Below are 26,039 nucleotides of genomic sequence, written 5' to 3' on the forward strand. Positions count from 1 at the left end.
GGTCGGGATTCGAACCATCGAGCTGAGCCGACGTACCGGCGAGGATCCTCCCAGGGGCACAGAGAGGAGACGGAGCCGGTTAGATGGGGCGCGCTCGGAGCTCGGCTGGCCTCGCCTGGAGGGCGGGGCCTGAGGGCGGTGCGCGGGCGGGGCCGGTGCCGCTCCTCCCTGGCCTGGCTGCGGCGGCGGCGCGGCTTGCGCTCGCTCGGCGCTCGGCTGGGGCGGCCTGGCCCACAATGAATGGCCGCCGCGGCTGCCGCTGCTGCTGAGGCGGAGGCCGCGGAGGCCGCGGAGGCGGAGGCCGAGGCCCCGGCGCAGGGGGGCGCGCCCCGGGCCCAGGCCCGGCCCCAGCCGCCGCTGCGGAGCCCGCCGGGAGCCCCCGGAGCGCGGCCACGGCGCAGGTGAGGCGGCCCGCCTCAGGCCCGGTTCCGGCCTTCTCCAGCCGGGGCGGCCCGAGGGCTGAGTGGGGAGGGCCTGGGTGCTTTCTCGGACTGAGGAGGAGCCGGGCCCGCAGCCTGCACTGTGCCCGGGCAGGCGTGTGTGTGCAGGCCCGGCTACCGCGGGCAGCCTTGAGCGTCCAGCCCGAACCTCGGGGCTTGGGGGCGGCAGGATCGTACCTGGACCGTTCCCCCAGCTCCCAGCGAGGGAGGGGGCCAGGTCGGGCCGGGGCAGGTACCGGGGATCCAGGGAAGTTAGAGGGTCCGAAGCGGAAAAGTGAGGAGGCGCCCGTGGATACCGGAGGGGGAGGGGGAGGAGGAGTCGGGCTCTGGCCAGGCCGAGTGGGGGAGGAGAGGAGAGCGGCGCGGCCGGAGGGGGGCGGGGAGGGGCCGGGCCTGCAGGTACCGCCTGGGCGCTGGAGGAGGTGGGTGGGTCAAGTTACAGGCCTGGGGGCGGCTGAGGAGAAGCCCAGGAAGTGGGGCACGGTGGGTGTGGGCGGAGTTAGTTCGGGTAGGGGCGGATAGGAGATCCCAGAGATGTTTTCCGGGGGTCACATGAGGTCAGGACTCAGATGTGGGGAGGGGGAGGCTAGATCTGGGGGCGATTAGGTAAGGTGAGGGACTGCTGTAGGAGCTTTGCGAGTCGGGGGAGCAGAGCCTTTGGGCTAGGCTGGGGGGATGTGGGGGCAGGTCAGGAAAAGCTAGTGTGACCAGCAGGTATATACTGAGATGCGCCCCCCATCGACCCCAACTCGAAGTGTTAGTTCAGAGTCACATCTAAGGGGTTCCCTCATTCCCACACCTCATCCCAGAAGCCTCTAGAGTCCTGACCCTACCCCTTGGGCAAGCCTCTGCCAACTGTTCAAAGGCGCTGGCCAGTGGGTGTTTGTGTGGGCAGCTGGAGACAGTCTGGAACACCTAGCTTAGGCATCTTGTTTATCACAAGGTGGCCCTCGCCCACCCCCACCTTATATATCTACAGGGAGGCAGCCCAGCAGACATTACCTGGGTATTTTAGGATCCTGCGTTCTTTCTCTACCTTTTGTGGCCAGAAGCTGGTGGTTCAAGCCTTGTGGATGGGACCTCATAGCCACCGTCATATATATTAGTACCATGGCCTCCCAGGCACCAACTCCTTGAGCCTGAGTTCTATGTGCCACCTCCCTAGTACCTGGGTATTTTAGGATCCTGCGTTCTTTCTCTACCTTTTGTGGCCAGCAGCTGGTGGTTCAAGCCTTGTGGATGGGACCTCATAGCCACCGTCATATATATTAGTACCATGGCCTCCCAGGCACCAACTCCTTGAGCCTGAGTTCTATGTGCCACCTCCCTAGGGGTGAAGAATTAGAGGGAGTGAGCATGTAAAACTCTGCTAATGGTGGTTTGGAGGCTCCCGACGGGGTAAAGGCAGGACACAGAGAAAAGTTAAGGGGATCAAATCAGGCACTCACACCCTGGCCCAGGGATCTACCTCTGGGACACTAGTCCTGGGCCAGGCCCTGTGCCGAGCTCGCTGGTTGGATGAGCTCATTGATGGCTCACCACCACCGGGTCAACTTAGGCCTTCTCTGTGGTCCAGACGAGGAAGCTGAGGCTCGGGTGGTGTAGCTTGTTTCAGGTCACATGAGCAGACAGTGGCTGAACTGGGATTGTCTGGCCCTCAACACAAATCCATAGTCACTCAAGTGGTCTTCCAGGAGGGTGACTGAAGGAGCTCCTCATTCTGCATTCCCTGGTGGGCATTCTCCTCCATCCAGGCCTTCCCTCCTGCCGACCTCGAGGGATGAGTCAATCCCCTCTGGGACAGACTGAGTTTCCATGGTGTCCCCGGGGACTGGAACAGTGGAGGTGGCTTTCTCGGAGGCCTGGTCACCCCTTCTTCCCCATTTCCCTCCTGGGAGCCAAGAGGTCAGGAGTCATGGAGCTGTGGGCTGGCCGCGGGAAGCTGAGGAGGCCTGGCACCACCAGGGCTGGACTTGACTTTGCTTGCCTAGACTGTTTTTGCCCCACTTTGGCCCCCAGTCGGATGGCAGCAGCTTTTGTTCCTTTCTGGGCTAATTGCAAGGCTGTTACCAGGGTGTCCTCGGGACTTCGATTTGGGATCCTCAGCACCTGAGGCAGGAGCCACAAACTGCTGGGTCAAGTGGTGTCAGCCAGTTCTTCTGGGTTTAATGATGGGTTTGTCACCCTCATTCTCCCCAGTCTCCCTATAGTTCCCAGGACACCCTCCAACCTGGGCCCTGCCCTTCCTCCCTGTCTGGCTAGCCACTTGGTTCTAGGAGGAATAGGAACTGGGCCAGCAGCCCTGCAAAAAGAGACCGAACCATCCTCCCTGCCTGGTTGGGCTAGGATCGCTGCAGGTCTGCTTCAGCACAGACTGGGTCCTCCTGGACCTAAGCTGGGTTGGATACCAGGGATAGCGGGATGGGGGTGCCATCCAGTCACTCAACTGAGACGGTTGGGAATTGGCCCTGATGAGTGGAGGACAGGCAGCGCCTCGGGCAGCTCCGGTTTGTGCTTGGAGCTGGAGGAGAAGGCACCAGTAATAACTGCTTTTCAGTGAGAACTTAGCATGCACAGACTCTGTGGGGGCAAATGCAACAAGTAGGCAGCCCATTGAGACAGTTTCATTTCACTGCTGGTTGCCGACTCCCCGCTGAGGCCTGGGGAAGCATCCCGGAGTAACAGATCCGGAGCAACTAGCTCTCAAGCAACCAAACTTCCACAAGCAAAGGATCATGAGAATTTCACATACCTCTGTGTTTACAGAGATGGTGTAGCAATGTGAAGTCATCGTGAGCCATGAGGGGATGGAGAGGTTTTGATGGGTGGCCAGAAGTATTCCGGGAGAGCTAAGATCTGAATAATAAAATTAGCTAAGGGGTGGGTGGTGCTGGGGTGCAAGGGAGGGGTCAGTGTTCTAGCCTCAGGGGACAACACATGGACAGCCTTTTTTGAGCATGTACCAGTCTCCTGAGTGCTGTAAACATTTTGTCTTCGTGAGGGAAGGAGTTGGGGGGATGACCCTACTGTGGAGACAGACTTTTAGTGCCATTCACAAGAAAGAGAAACCCTGTCTCTGGGTCTCCTGGATCTGCCCATTACCCCCAGATGGAAGTTCAGAACCCCTTGGCCTGCATCCAGGGTAATTAAAAAATCTGACCTCCTGGCTGGGCAACAGGGAGCCCCAGCAGGTTCTTGAGCTGGGCTTTGAGGAGATGTGAGTTTTGGTCAGCCTTACAGGATCTATCGAAGGAGTCTGCCTGGAGGCCCGGGGATTTGGAGATAGATGGAGGTTGACCCAACATTGTCTGACCCTAGATTTCATCAGTGTCATTGCCAGAGCCTGTGTGGAGAGAGGGATCCCATCAGACTTAGTGGGGCACGTTGCTTTTGGGATGGTGGTGAGCCACCAGGGCTGGAAAACATGAGTCAGTGTTCATGCCACTCTGCGTCCTCTCTCAGGTCCTCCATGCCCCTCGTTTCTCCTCCCAGATTGCTCTCAGCACTTTTACGCACTCGAACTCATTTAAGCCCATGACTAGCAGGTCCTGCCTGTTGTCATCATTTGACACACAAGGCAATTGAGGCACCAGAGTCCTTCCTTCACACAAGCTATATAGTGGTCTGGCTACCACCCCTGTGCTGCCTTCCAGCTACTTTCATGTTCCTTGTCTCTGCATTTGCCCCTCAGTCCCCTTGGCTGCTAATGCCTTCCCCTAGAGAACCCTCTGGGCCGCATGAGGTGGGGCCGGGGGGCCGGGGGAGCAGGGGGCCTGTGGGACTGGGCCTGCTTGCACGTTAGGTGGGGTGAGGACCAGCTGAGCCGGCAGAGGTCACATGTCTGAGGTTGTGATCTGTGTGTGGTTGTGGTAATGTCCTTCCAGGCTTCTCATGTGCTGCCTCCTTGGCGAAGGTCTCGGTTCTTAGAGACCTGTGCGTTTTCTCTGAGGGCTTTGTGCCAAGTTGATGTTTTCTAAATCTAGCAAAGGGAGAGGGTAGGTAAGGGTGAGCAGACATGGTCTAGTGGAGAGTGAAATTTCACACTTAATACCACCCGTCTCAGCCATGAGACTCTCGGCAAAGGTCTTGACTTCTGAGCCTCAGTGTCCTCCTCTGGTAGGAGTGGCAAGTGGGCACATCTACACTGCTGTGATTCGCAAACGGGGGCAGTCCTACCTCCTCCGGGGACACTTGGGGAGTGTCGGGGGACATTTTTGGTTGTCCCTGCCGGGGTGGGGGTGCTGCTGGCATCTCGCGAGTCTATAGGCCAGGGATGTGGTTCAACATCAGACAGTGGGTGTTGGGCAGCCCCCACCACAAAGAATGATTGACGCAAATGCAGTGGCCAGGTGGAGAATCTCCACTGTCTAGTTATCGTGAGGTTTACGGGAGAGGGTGGCATCTGGGGTGTGATTGGACAGTGCTGTGAAGGCTCTGGGGAAAACCCCAGCGAGCACTGCCTGTTAATCCCGTGAAATGTGCAAGGTCTGGGAGATGGTGAGAGGCATAAGATGTCTTCTACTTCCAGGGAGTTTGCGGCCCAGCATGGGGCCAGAGGATTCAACTAACAGCAGCTGGCATTCATGAGCACTGACTACGGGGCGAGTGCCGATCGGCCTGTGTTCTTTGGTTGTTTAATCCTTGAAATAGCCTTGTGAGGTGGTTGCTGCTGTCAGCCCATTTTCTAGATGGGAGACTGATATGGGGGGCTGGCACTATTGAGGGTAATTCTGAGTGACAAGCTCTATAAGGGATTTGAGCCTAGTACAATAGTAGGATTCAAAATCTTAGGCCCTGTGTGGTTTCCTAGCACAGCCCAGCAGGCCCCTCTCTCTGGATGATCCCCATCCCTCCAGCCCCACCATCTTCCTTTGTGTTAGTGGCACCAGGGTCACCTCAGGGCCTTTGCACTTACTGTTGTTCCCTCCACCCTTGGTTGCCGCTGCCCTGTCTTTTGGGTATGATCTGATTGCACACAGGGAGTGGGATGTAACTCCAAAGGGTGGGCTTATGGTTAGAGTTGGTGGGGAGGGAGCAGGCAGGCTGCGAGCTCCATGAGGACGGAGGCAGAGCTTCTGCCAGGCTCTCCAAGGAGCTGGATCTGCTGCCTGCAAAGGGAGGCCAGATTGCCGAGGGCTGCGAGGAGGAGCGAGTGGGAGGAGGGAGGAGGGAGAGGCAGCACGCGGAGACTGCTCATTCCCGGAGATGGTGGTTGCAGGGAGGAAGGGCTAGAGAATAGCTGCAGATGGGAGGATTGGGAAAAGAAGAACGAAGAAGGCCTTCCTTGGGGATTAGAGAGAGGGCACCCCAGACCCTGAGGTGGGGTCCTCAGACAGGCAGAAGACCCTGTTTCTGGAGAGGACACATCCAGTAGCTCAGGTAAAGAGCCCCAGCTCTGGCCTCGGCCTGTCCGGGGCTCCCGTGTGGTCTCTGCCTTGCTTCTCTGAACACCAGTTTTCCCACCTGTGAAATGGGTCTAGTCACAGCTGCCTCACAGCTTTGCCTGATTCGGGAGCCAGATGGCCTGGGTATAAACCTGTGCCTGCCATTCATCAGCTACATGGTCCCTGCCTCTGGCTTCACCTCTCTGGGCCTCGTTCCCATCCATGAAATGGCAGGCAGTCTCATTTCTTCCTCAGAAACCGTAAAGAAGAGTGAGTGAAATAAGCCTGTCTGAGCCCTGGCCAGGTATGGGCACACAGTCAGTGAGGCTTGAGTTGGGGACACTGTTACTAATCCTATTGCCACCATGGATTTAATGACAGTCTTTCAGGAAAAAAAACAAATCTATACATGTATAAGAAAAAAAAATACAGGCCAGGTATAGTGGCTCACACCTGTAATCCCAGCACTTTGGGAGGCTGAGGTGGGCGGATCACTTGAGGCCAGGAGTTTGATACCAGCCTGGCCAAGATGGAGAAACCCCGTTTCTACTAAAAATACAAAAATCAGCCAGGCGCAGTGGTGTGTGCCTGTAATCCCAGCTACTTGGGAGGCGGAGACATGAGAATTGCTTGAACCCAGGAGGTGGAGGTTGCAGTGAGCCGAGATCACGCCACTGCACTCCAGCCTGGGTGACAGAGAAAGACTGTCTCAACAAAAAAAAAAAAAAGAAAAAAAATACTGATGCAAAATGAGGTCTTGCTATGTTGCTCAGGCTGGTCTCAAACTCCTGGCTTCAAGCATCTTCCTGCCTCAGCCTCCCAAAGTTCTGGGATTACAGGTGTGAGTCACCGCCCCCCACTGAACACTTTGTTCTCACTAACCGTTTTCCTGGACTGCCTTCACATTCAGCTCCTACAGAAGGGTCTGCATGGTTCTGGGTCAGGCAGGCAACCTGAGCAGCTGCCAGGATCTAGCCGCATCCTGCTGAGCTGCATGAAGCACTGTGGGGCTCTCTGGGGCCTTTGTTCCTTGTTACACTTGGAGTTGCTGGTCTCCCTTAACTGGCTTGTAGGTCTTGTAGGTCTTAGCCCATCTGGGCTGCTGTAATAAAATACCTTAGACTGGAATCCACGCACATTGCTCATGCCTCTAACCTCAGCATTTAGGAGGCTGAGATGGGAGGATTGCTTGAGCCCAGGAGTTCGAGACCAGCCTGGGCAACATAGTGAGACCTCATCTTTACAAAAAAAATTAATTTCAATTTGTTTTTCGCTTGTGACACAGCCCTCAGGAGATCCTGAGAACACAGGTCTCTCATCTTTACACAAAATTTTTTTAATTAGCCGGGTGTGGTGGCACGCATCCGTAGTCCCAGCTACCCAGGAGGCTGAGGTGAGAGGATAACTTGAGCCCAGGAGTTTGAGGATATAGTGATCCAAGATTGCACCACTACACTTCAGCCTGGGTGACAGAGGAAGACCCTGTCTCAAAAAAACAAAACAGACTGGGCCATTGATAAACAACAGGGATGAGCTGCTCATAGTTGTAGAGGGTGGGAAGTCCCATATCACAGTGCCAGCAGATTCCCTGTCTAGTGAGGGCCCATCTCTCATATATAGCACCTTTTAGCTATCTGCATAGGGTGGCAAGGACAAACAAGCTCCCTCTTTTATACGGGCACAGTTCCTAAGAATCACTTCCCAAAGGCCCCACTTTTTTTTTTTTTTTTTTTCATTTTAAATTTTTGATCAACAACTTCTTTTTTATTTTGAGATGGAGTCTTGCTGTGTTGCCCAGACTAGAGTGCAGTGGCGTGATCTTGGCTTGCCGCAACTTCCAACTCCTAGGTTCAAGCAATTATTCTGCCTCCGCCTCCCGAATAGCTGGGATTTCAGGGGTGCACCACTGCACCCAGCTAATTTTTGTATTTTTTTTTTTTTTTTTTTTTGAGACGGAGTCTTACTCTGTGGCCCAGGCTGGAGTGCAGTGGCCGGATCTCAGCTCACTGCAAGCTCCGCCTCCCGGGTTTACGCCATTCTCCTGCCTCAGCCTCCCGAGTAGCTGGGACTACAGGCGCCCACCACCTCGCCCGGCTAGTTTTTTGTATTTTTTAGTAGAGACAGGGTTTCACTGTGTTAGCCAGGATGGTCTCGATCTCCTGACCTCGTGATCCGCCCGTCTCGGCCTCCCAAAGTGCTGGGATTACAGGCTTGAGCCACCGCGCCCGGCCTAATTTTTGTATTTTTAGTAGAGATGGGGTTTCACCATACTGGCCAGGCTAGTCTGGATCTTGAACTCCTGACCTCAGGTGATCCGCCCACCTCGGCCTCCCAAAGTGTTGGGATTACAGGCATGAATCACCATACCTGGCTGAAAGGCCTAACTTTTTTTTTTTTTTTTTTTAGACGGAGTCTTGCTCTGTTGCCAGGCTGGAGTGCATAGGCGCGATCTCGGCTCACTGCAACCTTTGCCTCCCGAGTTCAAGCGATTCTCCTGCCTCAGCCTCCCGAGTAGCTGGGATTACAGGCACGTGCCACCATGCCCGGCTGATTTTTTGTATTTTTAGTAGAGATGGGGTTTCACCGTGTTAGCCAGGATGGTCTCCGTCTCCTGACCTCGTGATCCGCCCTCCTTGGCCTCCTAAAGTGCTGGGGTTACAGGTGTGAGTCACTGCGCCCAGCCAGCCCCACTTCTTAATACCACTACATTGGAGATAGGCTTCAGTGTGTGAATTTTGGGGAGATGCAAACATTCAGACCATAGCATCTGTCGACGGCCATGTCACAGCTTCCCTGGAAAGACATCAGGAAAGGACTGTGCCTTTGACAGTCTCTCACAGGCCCCTGCTGGCTGGGGAATTCCGCGGCTCTCTTCCCCAAGAGCTGGCAGTTACTACTCCCAGGAATCATCCTGCCAGCGCCCTTCCCGCAGATGGCAGGATCCACCGGCAGTGTGAGCAATTCGTCAGGTAACACTGAGGTCTCAGTAGGCCCCTGACTGCTGGCTACCCACCTTGGCAACTGTCATAGGAGGTCGTCTGTCTGCCCAGCCACAGATCATGTTTCTGAGCCCTATTCCTGTTTGAGGCACGTTAATGTGGAACAAAAAAAGGGAGTTAGATTAGGAGGAATGGAAGTAATTCTTTGTTCGTTCTTTCCATAAAGGACTGTGAGCACCCACTGTGTACCTGGTCAGGTCCTAGGGGTAGAGGACACAACAGGGGTCTACACAGGCAAACTCCCTGCCCCAGGGAAACTGACATGAAGCTGAAGCCCAAAAAAATGCCCAGTTTGGCGGGGGCAGTGGCTCGCATCTGTAATCCCAGCACTTTGGGAGACCGAGGCAGGAGGATCTCTTGAGCCCAGGAGTTTGAGACCAGCCTGGGCAATATTAGGGAGACCTCATCTCTATTACTAAAAAATGCACAAATAAAATACTTTTTTTTAGAAAAAAAAATACCCAGCTTGCTAAATCATAGGAACGCCCAAGAAGGATAAGGCAAGCAGGGAGAATCAAGCTTAGGAGTCGGTGTGGGGAAGGGCTTTGTCGGTCAGGCGCAGTGGCTCATGCCTATAATCGCAGTGTTTTGTGAGGCTATGGCAGAAGGACCACTCGAGGCTGGGAGTTGGAGACCAGCCCAAGCAATAGAGTGAGATCAAATCTCTACCAAAAAATATATACTTTTTAAATTAACTGGATGGGTCGGGCGCCGTGGCTCACACCTGTAATCCCAGCACTTTGTTGGTGGGGGGAGTGGATCACTTGGGGTCAGGAGTTCGAGACCAGCCTGGCCAACGTGGTGAAACCCCAGCTCTACTAAAAATACAAAATGAGCTGGGCATGGTGGTGGTTACCTTCAATCCCATCTACTCAGGAGACTGAGACAGGAGAATCGCTTGAACAATTCTTGCAGTGAGCTGAGATCCCACCACTGCACTCCAGCCTAGGCGACAGAGTGAGTCTCTACCTCCAAAAAAAAAAAAAAAAAAAAAAAGAAAGAAAAAAAATTAGCTGGATGTCGCTTCTGTGGTCCCAGCTATTTGGGAAACTGAGGTGGGAGGATTGCTTGAGCTCAGGAGTTTGAGGTTGAAGTGAGCTATGATGGTGCCAGTGTACTCCAGCCTGGGTGACAGAGCAAGGCCCTGTCTCCAAAAAAAAAAAAAATGAGTAGAGAAAGGGCTTTATGTGACCTGGGGAGAGTATGAAGAGCTATGGCTGTCCCATTCCCATTCTAGTAGGTCCAAGAGCAAGCAGGGCAGACTGCCAGGGGCCCCAATAAAGCATTGTAGGGGCCCAAGCAGTGTCACTTGGGGCCAAGGTAGTGCAAAGTGGTTTTAAAGGAGTTGAAGATGAATCCAAGGATCTGAGCGAGGACGGCCATAGCTGGTGAAGCTACGGCATTCACAGGTTTTGGGAAGGACTGGAGCCGGGTCCTGAAAGTGTTGAGTGGAGGCGTCTGGGGTGTGTGCAAGTCTGGCGTTCACAGGGAAATCCGGGCCAAAGACTCCAGTGGGGGAGGCATCAGTGAATAGATGGCGCTTCAGGCCTGTCTTAGCTCAAGCTGCCACACAACAAAATATCATAGACTGGGTGACTTAAACAACAGACATTTACATTTCAGAGTGCTGGGGACTTTCAGTCTGAGATGAGAGTGCCAGTGTGGTTAGGTTCTGGTGAGGGCTGTCTTCGTGGCATACAGACAGCTGCCTTCTTAATACACCCTTATGACCTCAGTTAACCTGAATTAGCTCCCAAAGGTCTTATCTCCAGATACAGGCACACTGGGGCTTAGGATTTCAATCTGTGAATTTGGAGGGACATACTCCGTCCATAGCAGAGCCCTGAGACTGAGCCCAGTCCCCTGGAGGTGAAAACCCTTTCTGGAAGGGCCTTACTCCTCATCCACTAGTGCCCTCCCTAGATCTCAGCTCCAGTGTCACCGCTTCTGGGCAAGGTCAGTCACACCGGTGTGCAGCACATTGATCTGTGTGACCAAGGATGAATGGCCCTGTCTCCTGCCAGACTGTGAGCTCCAGAGGCAGGGCTACTTGTCACCATTGTGGCCGGCCCAGGCAGGGACCTGGCAAATATTTATTGAGTAATTGTTGGGAAGTCATGGAAACCGTGTGCTGTGCCCTTGGGTCTCACCAGAAGATCTGTTCACGTGCAGGGCCAGGACTAGGTACTGTCCTGGCCAGGAAGGTCCCAGCTGCCCTGTGGCCTCCTGCCCTTGTCCCCCACACTGTCAGGGGTGCTGATATGCTGAATTTTAAGGAGAGGTGATTCTGATAGGGCTTTCTGCCCTTGGGGAGTTTATAGTCAAGTGGGACTTAGTTTCCTCAGAGGTAAGCTTAAGGGCACTGTGGCTGGGGTGGGGCAGGAGAGGGACATCTTCTCTAGCCTGGAGAAGTGAGTAGCTGAGGGTGGAGGAAGAAGGTATTCGGGCAGGGTGCACAGCTTGGACAAAGGCCTCGCCACAGTAGAGGGGGACCGGGCAGTGTGTTTGAGCCTGACCTAGGTGGGGATTTGGTAGGGACTAGAACCATTAGGTGGTTTAGAGGCCTCAATCCTCGACTCCATCCCACCCCTGCTTCAGCCAGCAGGTGACCCTGTCAGGGACCTGCCAGTGAGAGACCCGTTTCCTCTGAGAGTCCAGTCATGCTAGCTCCATTCCTGGGGCTGGCGTGGGTGAGGGCTTCTTGCAGGGGCCCACGTAGTTTTTCTCCTGAGTCCATTGGGCAGGATTGGGCCAATCACAGACGGATGGAGGGGTTCCCAGAGATGAGTCTGCTCTGGCCCACACTGCAGCTCACCGCGTCCACTCTGTGCAGGGGCTACTGGGGAACCAGACGGAACAGCATTCAGGTCACTGTGGCTCACAGACCCGTCGTACCACTCCGCTTGTCCCCAGCAGCATGGAGGGAGGGAGGGTTCCCGTGTGCTAATTGGCGGAGCTGTTTGGACCAATTGCTAATCAAAGGCTCCAAAGCCCTGGGTGCTGGGATGTTGCGCTCTGAAGCTGGGGTTCACAAGGTATGGGGGACCCCAGTCTGAGCATCAGGTTGGCTCTCATTCTGAGGAGGGGACCTGGGCCACCTTCCCAGCCCCCCACATCTCTGTTGCCTCCTGTTATCCCCAAAACCTTTCAGTCTCCATTGCCAAAGGGGGGAGTTCGAGACCAGCCTGTACAACATAGTGAGACCCTGTCTTTTTAAAAAAAAAAAAAAAAATTACCTGTGGCCGGTGCCGGGCGCTTGGTAAGGTCACCTTGAAGTAGTCCTTTGCCTGTTCTGCACTGTTTTTTTTATTTGGTTGGTTGGTTAGTTGGTTGGTTGGTTTTGGCGGGGTAGTGGGGTCGGGGGATGCGGTTTTTTGTTTTTGCTTTTGTTTTTAGAGACAGGGTCTCGCTGTGTAACCCAGGCTGAAATATAGTGGCAAAGTCATCACTCTCTGCAGCCTCTAAGTTTTTGGCTCAAGTGATCCTCCCACCTGAGCCTCCCAAGTAGCTGGGACTACAGGTGCAAGGCACCAAGCCCCACTAATTTTTAAATTTTTTGTCGAGGTAGAGGTCTCGCTATATTGCCCAGGCTGGTCTTGAACCCCTGGCTTCAAGGGATCCTCCTGCTTCTGCCTCCCAGAGTGCTATGATTACAGGCGTGAGCCACCGTGCCCAGCCTTTCTGTACTGTTCTTTAATACATTTACAAATATTTAACTGAGCATCTATTTCATTCTAAAGAACTAATGTTGAATAAAACCAGCCAGAATGTCTGCCTTCATTGAGCTGACAGTCCCCTTGGAGGGTTTAACTCTACATACAACTCTTTTTTTCTTTTCTTTTCTTTTTTTTTTGAGATGGAGTCTCGCTGTGTTGCCCAGGCTAGAGTGCAGTGGCTTGATCTTGGCTCACTGCAACCTTCATCTCCCAGGTTCAAGCGATTCTCGTGCCTCAGCGTCCCAAGTAGCTGGAACTACAGATGTGCACACCACACCCAGCTAATTTTTGTATTTTTAGTAGAGACGGGGTTTCGCCAACTTGGCCAAGCTGGTCTTGACCTCCTGACCTCAGGTGATCCATCTGCCTTGGCCTCCCAATGTGCTGGGATTACAGGCGTGAGCCACCGCGCCTGGCCTGTACATACAACTCTTAAAATGCTGCCCTGACCCTGGGACTCACTTTCAAAGATGTCCACATTCCCTAGGCCAGGACCCCATTTGTCCCATACCCTTCCTGGCAGTCCTGTTCCTGCTGCATCGCCCTCCAGCTACACCAGCTTTCTTTGGGTCCCTGGACCACACCCAATACCTTCTTGCCCAGGAGTGTTATCTCTGTCCTGGCTGTTGCTCAACCTTTAATGGTCCCTACCACCAAGGCCATCTGCTCAGTTGACATACCCACCCCAACTGTAATTAAATCATCCCCTGTGTCTCCTCACTAGACAGCTCCACATAAGCACAGCTGGTCCTTTTAGGACTGTGTCCCCAGCACCTCCCACAAAGGAGGATCTGGTTCATCAGGATGGGTTGGATGAACAGCCCATTTTACAGATGAACAAACTGGGGCACAGGGAGGTGGGGGGTTTTGGCTGCACTGCACGCCTGTCCTGTCTTTGTCCTCCTCCCTGGGGAATGAGCTTGGAGCACCCCTCTAGGAACTGGGGTGCCAACCTCTTCCCTTGACCATCTTGGTCCTTGTCATTTGGGCCCCAGTACCAGGGGTGGCTTTAATTTGGCTGCCTAGGGAGGTGGTTCAGGGCTGCCAGGACCCCAGAAGTAGGCTCTCTGGGCTCTGTCCTTTGCCCCCCAACACGGTGCTTGTTTCTTCTGCGTCTTCATACAGAGGGGCCAGCTCCTGGCCCATTCAGCTCTGAGTTTGAGTTCCTAGGAGGAGATTTTTGCTGCCTTGTAACTGGGATTCCTAGATCCAGCCTCCACCCTCTGTTTGTCCTAAGGATGTTTTGGGATTTTGTTTTGTTTTGTTTTGTTTGTGTTTTTGTAGGATGGTGGCAGCGATTTTGAGGAGGGGAAGAGGAAGGAGGATACAAGCAAGGGAAGTCACAGGCTGTAGTGCCTAGACAGACCCTGGTTTGAATCTCGGCCTTACCACTTTCTGGCATGTAAGTTGTAGGGGGTAGCCGATACCTTAGGACATCTCTTGGGTTTTTTTGTTTGTTTTTGTTTTGAGACATAGTCTCACTCTGTTACCTAGGCTAGAGTGCACAATCTTGGCTCACAACCTCCACCCTCCCAGGTTCAAGTGATTCTCTTGCCTCAGCCTCCCGAGTAGCTGGGTTTACAGGCACCTGCCACCATGCCCAGCTAATTTTTGTATTTTTAATAAAGACGGGTTTCACCGTGTTTGCCAGACTGATCTTGAACTCCCAACCTCAGGTGATCCGCCTGACTCGGCCTCCCAAAGTGCTGGGATTGGCCAGGTGTGGTGGCTCATGCCTGTAATCTTAGCACTTTGGGAGGCCAAGGCGGGAGGATCATTTGAGGTCAGTAGTTCAATACTAGCCTGACCTATATAGTGAAACCACATCTCTACTAAAAGTGCAAAAATTAGCCAGAAGTGGTGGCACACGCCTATAGGCCCGGCTACTCGGGAGGCTGAGAATCACTTGAACACAGGAGGCAGAGGTTGCAGTGAGCTGAGATGGCGCTATTGCACTCCAGCCTGGGCGACAGAGCAAGACTCAGTCTCAAAAAAAAAAAAAAAAAAAAGTGCTGGGATTACAGGCTTGAGCCATCCCACCCTTCAGGACATATCTTTTGAATTTTGAACCTGGTGGATGAATTTTTAGATGACCTCAGGACAGTCCTTAATTTCCACATGACCTCAGTTTTTCCAGCTTTGCAAGGAGAGTATGAAACCAGCCCTGAAGTCTTGCTAAGAGGATTCAGGCAGTTCATAGAAGTTGTGAGTTGGTTCCTCCATTCGCCTGGGTGTTGCAAGGGGGCAGGGCCCGCATCTTGCCTGTGGCCTGCCAGGGTAGCAGCTCAGTGAGTGAGATGGTATCTCACTGTGGTTAGGATTCACATTTCCCTGATGACTAGTGACGTTTCCGTGTAACTTCTTGAATGATCATGCAGTAACAATAAGTGTAGGCTGAGTTTGTAGAATCAGTTGGCCTCCTCAGCCTCGATTTCCAAATGGAGAAAGCAGAGATTTGGAGCTCCTGGTCGGAGGAGCAGGTTGGTGCCGGAGCCAGGACTCAACTTAGGTTGCAACTCTGAGCCTTTGAACACTTGCCACTTCTATTCCTCACAGCAGCCCTTTCAGACTGAACAGGTGTTACCAGATCAGAGCAGAGTGGCCACTGTATTCTCAGTGCCCAGCCCAGGGAGGCAGATCTGAGTGGAGTTGCTAAGGAAACATGGAAGGTGCTTGAGAGCTAACTGGGAGGGAGGGAAGGTGTGTATTCCTGCGCCAGGGCCTTTGCATGTACTTGTTACTTTCTCCCACTGGCCAGCTGGAGTCTCTCTGGAAAGGTCTGTCTTAGGGAAGACTTCTCACTCACACTCTGCCCAGTTAGGACTCTAGAGACCCTATAGAATTACAGAGGAGGCTGGGCGTGATAGCTCACGCCTGGAATCCCAGCACTCCAGCCTGGGCGACAGAGTGAGACTCCATCTCAATTTAAAAAAAAAAAAAGGCCAGGCGCGGTGGCTCATGCCTGTAATCCCAGCACTTTGGAAGGCCGAGGCAGGTGGGTCACCTGTGGTCAGGAGATCGAGATCATCCTGACCAACATGGTGAAACCCTGTCTCTACTAAAAATACATAAAATTAGCCAGACGTGGTGGCGGGCTCCTGTAGTCCCAGCTACTCGGGAGGCTGAGGTAGGAGAATGGCGTGAACCCGGGAAGCGGAGCTTGCATTGAGCTGCGATCGTGCCACTGCACTCCAGCCTGGGTGACAGAGCAGGACTCCATCTCAAAAGAAAAAAAAAAGAAAAGAATTCTCACTTTTACCAGTGGGGTCAGGTAGAAAGCCACACCTTCCTTTGATGACTGCCCCAGAGTGTCATCAAAGGACAGCCTTCTCACGTCCCACACAGCCAGTTCTTCCTCCTGGAAGAGGCAGTACAGGGTCCGATGCAGAAGTTCACACACTGAGACCCCCACTTCCGCCACCTCCCCAAGCTGTGCAGTGTGGGGGGTGGGCTCTCTGAGCAGCATCAGTTCCCATTTCTGGAGGCCAAGGTGGGGGATCGCTTGAGGCCAGGAGTTCTTGACCAACCTGGGCAACATAGAAAGACCCTGTCTCTACAGAAAGTTTAAAACTTAGCTAGGCGTGGTGGTGTACACCTATAGTCTCAGCTACTCAGGAAGTTGAGGCAGGAGGATCCCCTGAGCCAAAGAGTTCAAGACCCGTAGTAAGCTATCATCTTGCCACAACACTCTAGACTGGATGGCAGAATGAGACCCTGTCTCTTTAAAAAAAAAAAAAAAAAATTCCCATTTCTTCCTCCCCTCCCTGCCCTCGAGCACTTTTGAGCCAATTTGCTTGAATTAAATATGTATGGCATGATTTCACAGTTTTATTTCTTTTTAAATATTATTTACTTCTGCAAATAGGCATTTCGTTCACCAGGTTTAAAATTCAAAAGACCTGAAAGTGTACTTTGCAAGTCTCCTCCCCACTTCTGCCCAAAGGAAATCAGTCTCACAGTTTCCTCCTTTCTTTCTTTTTTTAACAACTTTATTGAGATGCTCACACCATGCCCATTTAAAGTGTACAGTTAATGGTCTTAGTATATTCACAGAGTTATGCAACCATCACCACAGTCAGTTTTAGAAGATTTTTCATTACGTCAAGAATAAACCCCAGTCGGGCGTGATGGCTCATGCCTGTCATCCCAGCACTTTGGGAGGCTGAGGCAGGTGGATCACCTGAGGTCAGGAGTTCGAGACCAGTCTGGCCAACATGGTGAAACCCCATCTCTACTAAAAATACAAAAATTAGCCGGTGTGGTGGTGCGCACCTATAAGCCCAGCTACTCAGGGAGGCTGAGGCAGGATGAATCACTTGAACCTGGGAGGCGGAGGTTGCAGTGAGCCACGATCGCAGCACTGCACTGCAGCCTGGGCAACAGAGTGAGACTCCATCTCAAAAAATAAAAATAAAAAAAACCCCACACACCTTTGTTTTCCCTCACCACACCCCCATTCTCCCTGCCTCCCAGCCCCTGGCAACCACTAATCTGCCTCCTGTCTGCATGGATTTGCCTGTCCTGGACATTTCCTATAAATGGATCATACAATCTGTGGTCCTTTTGTTTGGCCTCTTTCACTTGGAATAATGTTTTCCAGGGACATCCATGTTGTAGTGTGTGTCAGAATTTCCTTCCTTTTTATAGCTGAATAATATCCCATTGTATGGACTGACCACATTTTGTTGGCCCATCCATCCGCAGATGGACGTTTGGATCGTTTCCACCTTTGGGCTATTGTGAATAATGCTGCTGTGAACGTTTGTGTACAGGTTTTCAATGCGGGCAAATGTTTTTGTTTTTCCTGGGCATGAATTCCAGGAGTGGAATTGCTGGGTCATATGGTAACTTTCTTTAACCGTTTGAGGAACCATCAGACTGTTCTCCATGGTGGCTGTGCCATTTGACATTCCCACAAGCAGTGGAAGAGGGTTCCGGATTTCTCATCCTCGCCAACTTTTTTGATTCTAGCCAGCCTAGTGGGTGTGAGATGGTGTCTCATTGTGGTTAGGATTTGCATTTCCCTGGTGACTAGTGATGTTTTCTTGTAATTTCCCTGATGACTAGAGATGTTTTCATGTAAGTTCTTTATTTATTTATTTATTTTTGAGACAGTGTCTCTGTCGCCCAGGCTGGAGTGTAGTGGCGCAATCACAGCTCACTGCAGCCTTGACCTCCTGGGCTCAACAGATCCACCCCTGCACACCCTCCTTAGTAGCTGGGACCACAGGTGTGCTCCACAACGCCGGGCTAATTTTTGTATTTTTCGTAAGAGGCAGGGTTTCGCCATGTTGCCCAGGCTGGTCTCAGTCTCCTAGGCTCAAGTGATCCACATGCCTCACCATCCCAAAGTGCTGAAATTACAGGCATGAGCCACTACTGCACCCAGCCTCGTATAATTTATTTTTCCTTTTTTTTTTTTTTTTGAGACAGTCTTATTCTGTCTCCCAGGCTGGAGTACAGTGCCGTGATCTCGGCTCACTGCAATGTCTATCTCCTGGGTTCAAGCAATTCTCTGGCCTCAGCCTCCCTAGTAGCTGGGACTACAGGCCCACGCCACCTCACCTGGCTAATTTTTGTATTTTTGGTAGACAGGGTTTTGCCATGTTGGCCAAGCTGGTCTCGAACTCCTGCCCTCAAGTGATCTGCCTGCCTCAGCCTCCCAGAATGCTGGGATTACTTGAGTGAGCCACCACGCCCGACCTCATGTAATTTCTTGAGTGATCATTTAGTCATTCAACAAACAGTGATTGAGGGGCATGTGCCCAGCACTGCAGACTCTGGTGCACAGTCAGATGACCCTACCTTACTGGCATTTCCATGCCAGTACACTGCAGAGATACCATATATGTACCTGGTGCTAGCAATAGCTGGCACTCAGAGGTAGCACACTGTGTCCTAGCTACTCTTCCAAGCACTGAAGCATATTCAATTACTCTTTAAGTACATACGGAATAAGTATGCGTTTGCCCCCTCCTCTTTGCAAGGGACAGTGCGTGGCCACCCTGGTCTGCAACTAGGTTAGCAGATTTGACCACATATTGTAAAAGTGAGTGTACCAGGACAGATAGGGTAGAGGGCTCTGTGCGATTTAGCACCATGGCAGAGTCCGTCGTGTGGATGTCCCTCCAGCAGGGGAGGTATTTGGGGCCAGGGCTAGGCCAGCACCCACATTTGCCGCCTGACCCTTTTCCTCCGTCTCTGTCTCTCCATTCCTCCCTGCCCCTGTGCAGCCGCCGCCATGGCCCAGACACTGCAGATGGAGATCCCGAACTTTGGCAACAGCATCCTGGAGTGCCTCAATGAGCAGCGGCTACAGGGCCTGTACTGTGACGTGTCGGTGGTGGTCAAGGGCCATGCCTTCAAGGCCCACCGGGCCGTGCTGGCTGCCAGCAGCTCCTACTTCCGGGACCTGTTCAACAACAGCCGCAGCGCCGTGGTGGAGCTGCCGGCAGCCGTGCAACCCCAGTCTTTCCAGCAGATCCTCAGCTTCTGCTACACGGGCCGGCTGAGCATGAACGTGGGTGACCAGTTCCTGCTCATGTACACGGCTGGCTTCCTGCAGATCCAGGAGATCATGGAGAAGGGCACCGAGTTCTTCCTCAAGGTGAGCTCCCCAAGCTGCGACTCCCAGGGCCTGCACGCAGAGGAGGCCCCATCGTCGGAGCCCCAGAGCCCCGTGGCACAGACGTCGGGCTGGCCAGCCTGTAGCACCCCACTGCCCCTCGTGTCACGGGTGAAGACAGAGCAGCAGGAGTCGGACTCTGTGCAGTGCATGCCCGTGGCCAAGCGGCTGTGGGACAGTGGCCAGAAGGAGGCTGGGGGCAGCAGCAACGGCAGCCGCAAAATGGCCAAGTTCTCCACGCCGGACCTGGCTGCCAACCGGCCTCACCAGCCCCCGCCACCCCAACAGGCTCCGGTGGTGGCAGCAGCCCAGCCCGCCGTGGCCACGGGAGCAGGGCAGCCGGCCGGTGGGGTGGCGGCAGCAGGGGGCGTAGTGAGTGGGCCCAGCACGTCGGAGCGGACCAGCCCGGGCACCTCGAGCGCCTACACCAGCGACAGCCCTGGCTCCTACCACAATGAGGAGGACGAGGAGGAGGACGGCGGCGAGGAGGGCATGGATGAGCAGTACCGGCAGATCTGCAACATGTACACCATGTACAGCATGATGAACGTCGGCCAGACAGGTGAGATGCCGCCCTGCCCCCCACCCCGCCAGCAACCCCTGCCTCTCCTGCCACTCGTGCTCTACTCTCTCCCTGCAGCCGAGAAAGTGGAGGCCCTCCCGGAGCAGGTGGCCCCCGAGTCCCGGAATCGTATCCGGGTTCGGCAAGACCTGGCGTCTCTCCCGGCTGAGCTTATCAACCAGATTGGGAACCGCTGCCACCCCAAGCTCTACGACGAGGGCGACCCCTCTGAGAAGCTGGAGCTGGTGACAGGTGGGCTGGCCTTGCCCCAGATCTCTCCCCTCCACAACTTTGGAGCCAGCTGGCCTGGGCTGGGCAGCTAGTTAGGAGCCCCCAGCACCTCAGTTTCCCTATCTGTGCTGTAGTGTTGGTAACAGCCACCCTCAGGGTGGGGGCGTTGGTGAGATGGAGGTGCTGATACAGCAAGGCCTGGCCTCTAGGTTTCTGACTTAAGGGGTCGGGGTGAGCATGGGCAATTATTGTTTGGCCACATGGGTAGAAAAGCTGCTCCTGGGCTCCTGTGAAGGTCAGTTATTTACCTAGGTTAAGAATTTGGGCAGGCAGGGGGGCGAATGCCTGTAGTCCCAGCTACTCAGGAGGCTGAGGTGGGAGGATCCCTTGAGCCCAGGAGGTCAAGGCTGCAGTGAGCTATGGTGGCCGCTGCACTCCAGCCTGGGCGACAGAGTGAGACTTCATCTCTTAAAAAAAAGAGAGGCCGGGCGTAGTGGTTCAGCACTTTGCGAGGCCGAGGCGGGCGGATCATGAGGTCAGGAGATCGAGACCATCCTGATTAACGGGGTGAAACCCTGTCTCTACTAAAAATACAAACGATTAGCCGGGCGTGGTGGCGGGTGCCTGTAGTCCCAGCTACTGGGGAGGCTGAGGCAGGAGAATGGCGTGAACCCGGGAGGCGGAGCTTGCAGTGAGCCGAGATCCGGCCACTGCACTCCAGCCTGGGCGACAGAGCGAGACTGTCTCAAAAAAAAAAAAAGACGACTGTGTTTGGCCCTTGGGTCAGAGTTCCTGGCTGTGAGCCTCCACTCCCTGTTGGTCCTGCCGAGCTTGGGCTCATCTCTAGCTGGTGATAGCCAGCGTGTCCACCTCACACAGGCTTGTGGCACGACCGGCCACACGGCAGGCGCCCTGAGGATGGTGAAGCCACCCTTTCTGTCCTTTCCTGAGCACTGATGAGGTGGGGGGAGTCCCAAGGAGCCTCCCCTGAGTCCCAAGGAGCCCTTGGTGGGTAGAGGTGTAGGGGAGAAGGTCCCTAGGTGAGTTTTTGGGACCCAGAGCCAGGGAGGGCGTGGGGTGTTCTGAGATGAGGCCTGGCATCATGGGGGCTGTGGCGGTTTGGGGGCACCCCAGGCCATCCTCTGGCTTCCCCTCACCAGGCACCAACGTATACATCACAAGGGCGCAGCTGATGAACTGCCACGTCAGTGCAGGCACACGGCACAAGGTTCTCCTGCGGCGGCTCCTGGCCTCCTTCTTTGACCGGTAAGGCCCTTGCCAGAGCCGCAGGGAGGGGGGTGGGGTTGCCCCATGTCCCCACCACCACCAGCTTGAGCGCTGACTCCCTCCATGTCCCCTGCCCCCAGGAACACACTGGCCAACAGCTGTGGCACCGGCATCCGCTCTTCTACCAACGATCCCCGCCGGAAACCCCTGGACAGCCGCGTGCTCCATGCCGTCAAGTGTGAGTGTCGGCCCAGCTGGACAGGGCGTGGGCCCCGGGCATGCAGGTTGACGTTTTCTCTCAGCCTTGGCTCTCAGAGGGGGCTAGAGTTTGGTGTTGAGAAGCATTCTGGGACTCAGTCTAGCCTTGCTGGGAAACCGGCTGTGATTGTTTAGAGATTTATTCGTGGTTGGGGGATGCGGGTGCCGAAGGGAAGCCAGGGAGCCTGTGTCAGGCAGGAGGGTCTCGAACTCAGGGCAGTCTGGGAGTGATGAGGCAGCCAGACAGTGCTAGCCATTCCTCATGGGGGGCATCTAGATTTTCGGGTGGCCTCTCCCAGTTACTAAATTCTGGCAAATGATCCAAATTTTTCAAGAACACGGGGCCATCCCATCAAAACCCACACGTCCCCATACATGGCTGAACTCAGTCCGGTGTAGGGCTGGGTGCACATGGTGTGGTGTCCTGGCTACGTGGCCTCACTCGTCTCCCCTTTGAGGGGGAGTCGCAGATGCTGGCGGGGGGGGCTGGTGAGTAGGCCTTGTGGGAGTCACCTGGCCCCCGTGCCAAGGCCGCACCCACCCTGCCCCACAGACTACTGCCAGAACTTTGCCCCCAACTTCAAGGAGAGCGAGATGAATGCCATCGCGGCCGACATGTGCACCAATGCCCGCCGCGTCGTGCGCAAGAGCTGGATGCCCAAGGTCAAGGTGCTCAAGGCTGAGGATGACGCCTACACCACCTTCATCAGTGAAACGGGCAAGATCGAGCCGGACATGATGGGTGTGGAGCATGGCTTCGAGACCGCCAGCCACGAGGGAGAGGCGGGTCCCTCAGCCGAGGCCCTGCAGTAACCCGCCCGGCCTCCTGCGGGGCCTCACACTCCCCCTCCCAACACACACACACCCGCCATCTTGGTCATGAGCTACTGTCTGTCCCTCCCCAGGACCCGCGGTGGGTGCTGCATGTTCCCGGCCCTCTGCCCCTCCTGTCCCACCCCCTTCCCCCACCAAGAGCTGGGCCGGGAGAGGACTGCAGGGCAGGTGGCGTGAGGTCCGTGTTGCCTTCTTTAACACACACTCGTGCAGTGGGGGAGTTCTGGCTCCCCAACCTAACCCCTAGCCGTCATCTCCACACTCACCAGGCCTGCCAGGGGAGGGGGCTGGCCTGGGGGTCTCGGGAAGGCCCCCTCCCCAGGCCCTGGGCCACCTCGCAGAAGCCTTCAGCCTCCGCCCCTCACTGCAGCCCCTTGGGACTTGAGGGGGCCCCAGGGGTTCTCAGGACCCCTCCCACCACCTCCCAGTGCTTCCACGTCTCCAAAAGCGCCTTCCTGTCACCCTCGTCTGTCCCTGCGCCTGGGGGCTGGGGTAGGCGAGGCCATGGGGACTACCCATTTTACAGCTGGGGAAATTGAGGCTCCGAGAAATTGCACAACCGACCTAAGGTGGCCGGCAGTGGTGTGCCCGGTGCCCTTTCTCCTCTTTTCCGCCTCTGTTGCCCCCATTGGTCCTCTGGGGCCTCAGAGAGGCAGGTCCTAAAGGAGGGGGGGTCTCTTGGGGGCAGATCAAGGGTCTCGGAGGATAGAATGAGAGGTTTCCAGGGCTGGCAGAGCGTGTGCGTGTGTGTGTGTGCAAAAGTTTTGCTTTCAAACAAATGAAGATACAAGAGGCAGTAGGACCTGGGTTGGAACCCAGGGGAGCAGACTGGGGGGCTGCTGCCCCTCCCTCCATCTCCCCACCCCCACCCCACCCCACGGCAGGGCTCCTGGCCCCCACCCCCTGTACATAATTTTTAAAACATTTTTTTAGCGAATGAAATATTGAAGTATAAGATTCCTTTTATTTTTCAAACCAATGGGGCTGTGTCTGTTGTCCTCCTCGGTCCCCAGGGGTGGGGGGTACCGTGGAAGGCAGGATGGTGTCGGGGGACTTGGGGGCAGCCTGAATGTGTGTGTGTGTGTGTGTGTGTGTGTGTGTGTCTGGGGTGTGGGTGTGTGTTTCCATGGTAGGACTCCAGTCCCAGCTGCTGCCTAGGCTCCTGTGGGTCCCGCCGGGTTCCCCCTCCCCTGTCCACCTTCCCCAACAGGGCTATAGTTTAAGGGTGTCCCAGGCCTTGGCTGGTTGGCTGGGCCCAGCTCCTGGTGGCTGTGCTGGGCTGGGCAGGGCAGGGTAGGGCAGGGCAGGGCAGGGCCGGGCCGGGCCGGGCCGGGTCGGGTCCACTTCCATTGTTAGCAGTTGTTTGCAGAATTTTCTCTTTTACCATTCCTCTCTTTTTGTTCTCACCCAGAGTGGGTGGTTTTTTGTTGTTGTTTTAGATTTTTATGTGAAGGCAGAGAGTTTTTTTTTTTTTTTTAAACTCCCCATCCCCCTACGCGGGGTGTCATTTCACCATCCACATCCTTGTTTGTGTTTCTGGCCCTCGTCCTCCCTGCCTCTCCTCTGCCTCTCCTCTGCCTCCCCAACCCCTGCCTACCCACTGCTCCCAGGGGTCTCTCCAGGGGCAGGGGGATTTCAGGAGATGGAGTGGGGGCCAGCCCCGACTGGACCCTTGGAATCTGATTCGGAGACCATCCCCCTGATGGGACCAGCAGCCCCACCGGCCTACTGGGGGTCCCTCTTAACATCTGCTTGTTGCGGGGGTCAGTCATGAGTGCCAGGGTCTGGCTGGGGTCTTGGCACTGTCTTCCTGGCTGGGGCCTGGCACCTTAGCCCCCAGCCGGTCTGAGTGGGGGATGTTGACACCCCCAGCTAAAGCACAAGCACCTTAGTCGCCCCTCCTCTCCCCCCGCCTCCTGGCCTGCCACCCCACCCCAGCGTTTACCCCAAAGCACAATGCCCTGGTCACTTGGCAAGCAGCTGGGCCTGACGGAGGCCGAGGGGCAGACCGGGACTCCAGCCAGACCCCCGAAAGGAAGCTCCCCCACTTCCAGGCCTTAGTTGGGGTGGGGGGGCAGCTTCTGGGCCTGGGGTCTTCTCTCCCCCACCCCCTTGTCCTGGGTAGGCCCCTGCCTGCCCCTCTCTGCCTTTTCCTTGGGTGTCCCTCTTCGAGCCCCTGTGGCACTGGCTTGGGTGGCAGAGCCCACTTGTTTCAGGGACCCCAGGAGGTGCCCCCTGGCTCCCGGGACTGTGTGTGGGTCTGGGGGATGGGGGGGAAGAAGGGTGGGGCAGCGGGTGCAGGGGAGGAAACTCCTCACCAGGAGAGCCAAAGACAGGGTTGTGCCTTACCCCAGGAGCCACCCCTGTGCCCCCCTTGCCCTGCCATTCACCCTCCACCCCTCCCCCCGGGCGGCCTGCTGCTTTTTCCTTCTCTTCCTCCCCTGTCCTGCCCTGAGCTGCATGGTTCCCCCACCCTGGGCAGCCAGGAAGGAATCTGAATGGAGAATCACCAACCACCAGAGAAAAAAGACTGTGGGGCCCTCCCCTGCCAACTCCCCTTCCCTGGCCGCCCACTCACCCACACCTCTTTCACGCAGGACAGGCTGCCCACCCTGTCCACGTGAAGTGCCAACGCCCTCCCCACCCTGGGCCGAGCCCCCATCCCTCCCTGGGCCCCCAAGTGAGATTGCACATTTAACTACTGTAAGGAGAGGAGCGGCGTTGGCAAATGTGAACCATGAGAATATCAGTGATAACTGATGAGAATAAACTAAACGCCTTTGTAACAGCCTTGCTGCATGCTTGTTACTGGGGGGCCCAGGGAGGAACACACCCGGGTTGTGCCCAGCAGCCCCAGGTTGCTGACTGCAAACTGATAGCCTCCGATTGTAACACGTGTGCAAGTTACCCAAACAGATACAGATAACGCAACATAGGAGCTAGCTCTGCACACTCAAGCCCCCAGCCTGGCTTCAGTGGGCCTCTTTAAACCTAGGAGAATCCTGGGCAACACAAGAAAAAAAATTTTTTTTTTTTTTTTTTTTTTTTTGAGACGGAGTCTTGCTCTGCCGCCCAGGCTGGAGTGCAGTGGCCGGATCTCAGCTCACTGCAAGCTCCGCCTCCCGGGTTCACGCCATTCTCCTGCCTCAGCCTCCCGAGTAGCTGGGACTACAGGCGCTGCCAACGCGCCCGGCTAGTTTTTTGTATTTTTTAGTGGAGACGGGGTTTCACCGTGTTAGCCAGGATGGTCTCGATCTTCTGACCTCGTGATCCGCCCATCTCGGCCTCCCAAAGTGCTGGGATTACAGGCTTGAGCCACCGCGCCCGGCCGAAAAAAAAATTTTTTTCTTTTTTTTGAGATGGAATCTCACTCTGTTGCCCAGGCTAGAGTGGCATGATCTCGGCTCGCTGCAACCTCCACTTCCCGGGTTCAAGCCATTCTGCCTCAGTCCCCCTGGGTAGCCAGAATTACAGGCACCCACCACCATGCCCAGCTAATTTTTGTATTTTTAGTAGAGACAGGGTTTCACCATGTTGGTCAGGTTGGGCTTGAACTCCTGACCTCAGGTGATCCACCCGCCTTGGCCTCCCAAAGTGCTAGGATTATAGGCGTGAGCCACAGCACCCGGCCTTTTGTTTTTTTTGAGTCGGAGTTTCACTCTTGTTGCCCAGGCTGTAGTACCATGGTGCGATCTCGGCTCACTGCAACCACCACCTCCCGGGTTCAAATAATTCTCCTGCCTCAGCCTCCTGAGTAGCTGGG

At 55.1% G+C, this 26,039-nt stretch overlaps 1 protein-coding gene across 1 annotated transcript; it reads left to right on the forward strand.

Moving 5' to 3' along the window:
- Positions 1–233: 233 nt before the first annotated feature.
- On the forward strand, positions 234–23,570 carry NACC1 (nucleus accumbens associated 1). The gene is made up of 6 exons (XM_025369109.1): positions 234–401; positions 18,773–19,726; positions 19,805–19,978; positions 21,118–21,223; positions 21,325–21,422; positions 21,996–23,570. The coding sequence occupies exons 2-6, from the start codon at positions 18,781–18,783 to the stop codon at positions 22,253–22,255; spliced, it is 1,584 nt and encodes a 527-aa protein (XP_025224894.1). The 5' UTR covers positions 234–401; positions 18,773–18,780; the 3' UTR covers positions 22,256–23,570.
- Positions 23,571–26,039: the final 2,469 nt, after the last annotated feature.

The sequence above is a fragment of the Theropithecus gelada genome, chromosome 19 (assembly GCF_003255815.1).
Source record: "Theropithecus gelada isolate Dixy chromosome 19, Tgel_1.0, whole genome shotgun sequence".
Classification (NCBI taxonomy): Eukaryota; Metazoa; Chordata; class Mammalia; order Primates; family Cercopithecidae; genus Theropithecus; species Theropithecus gelada.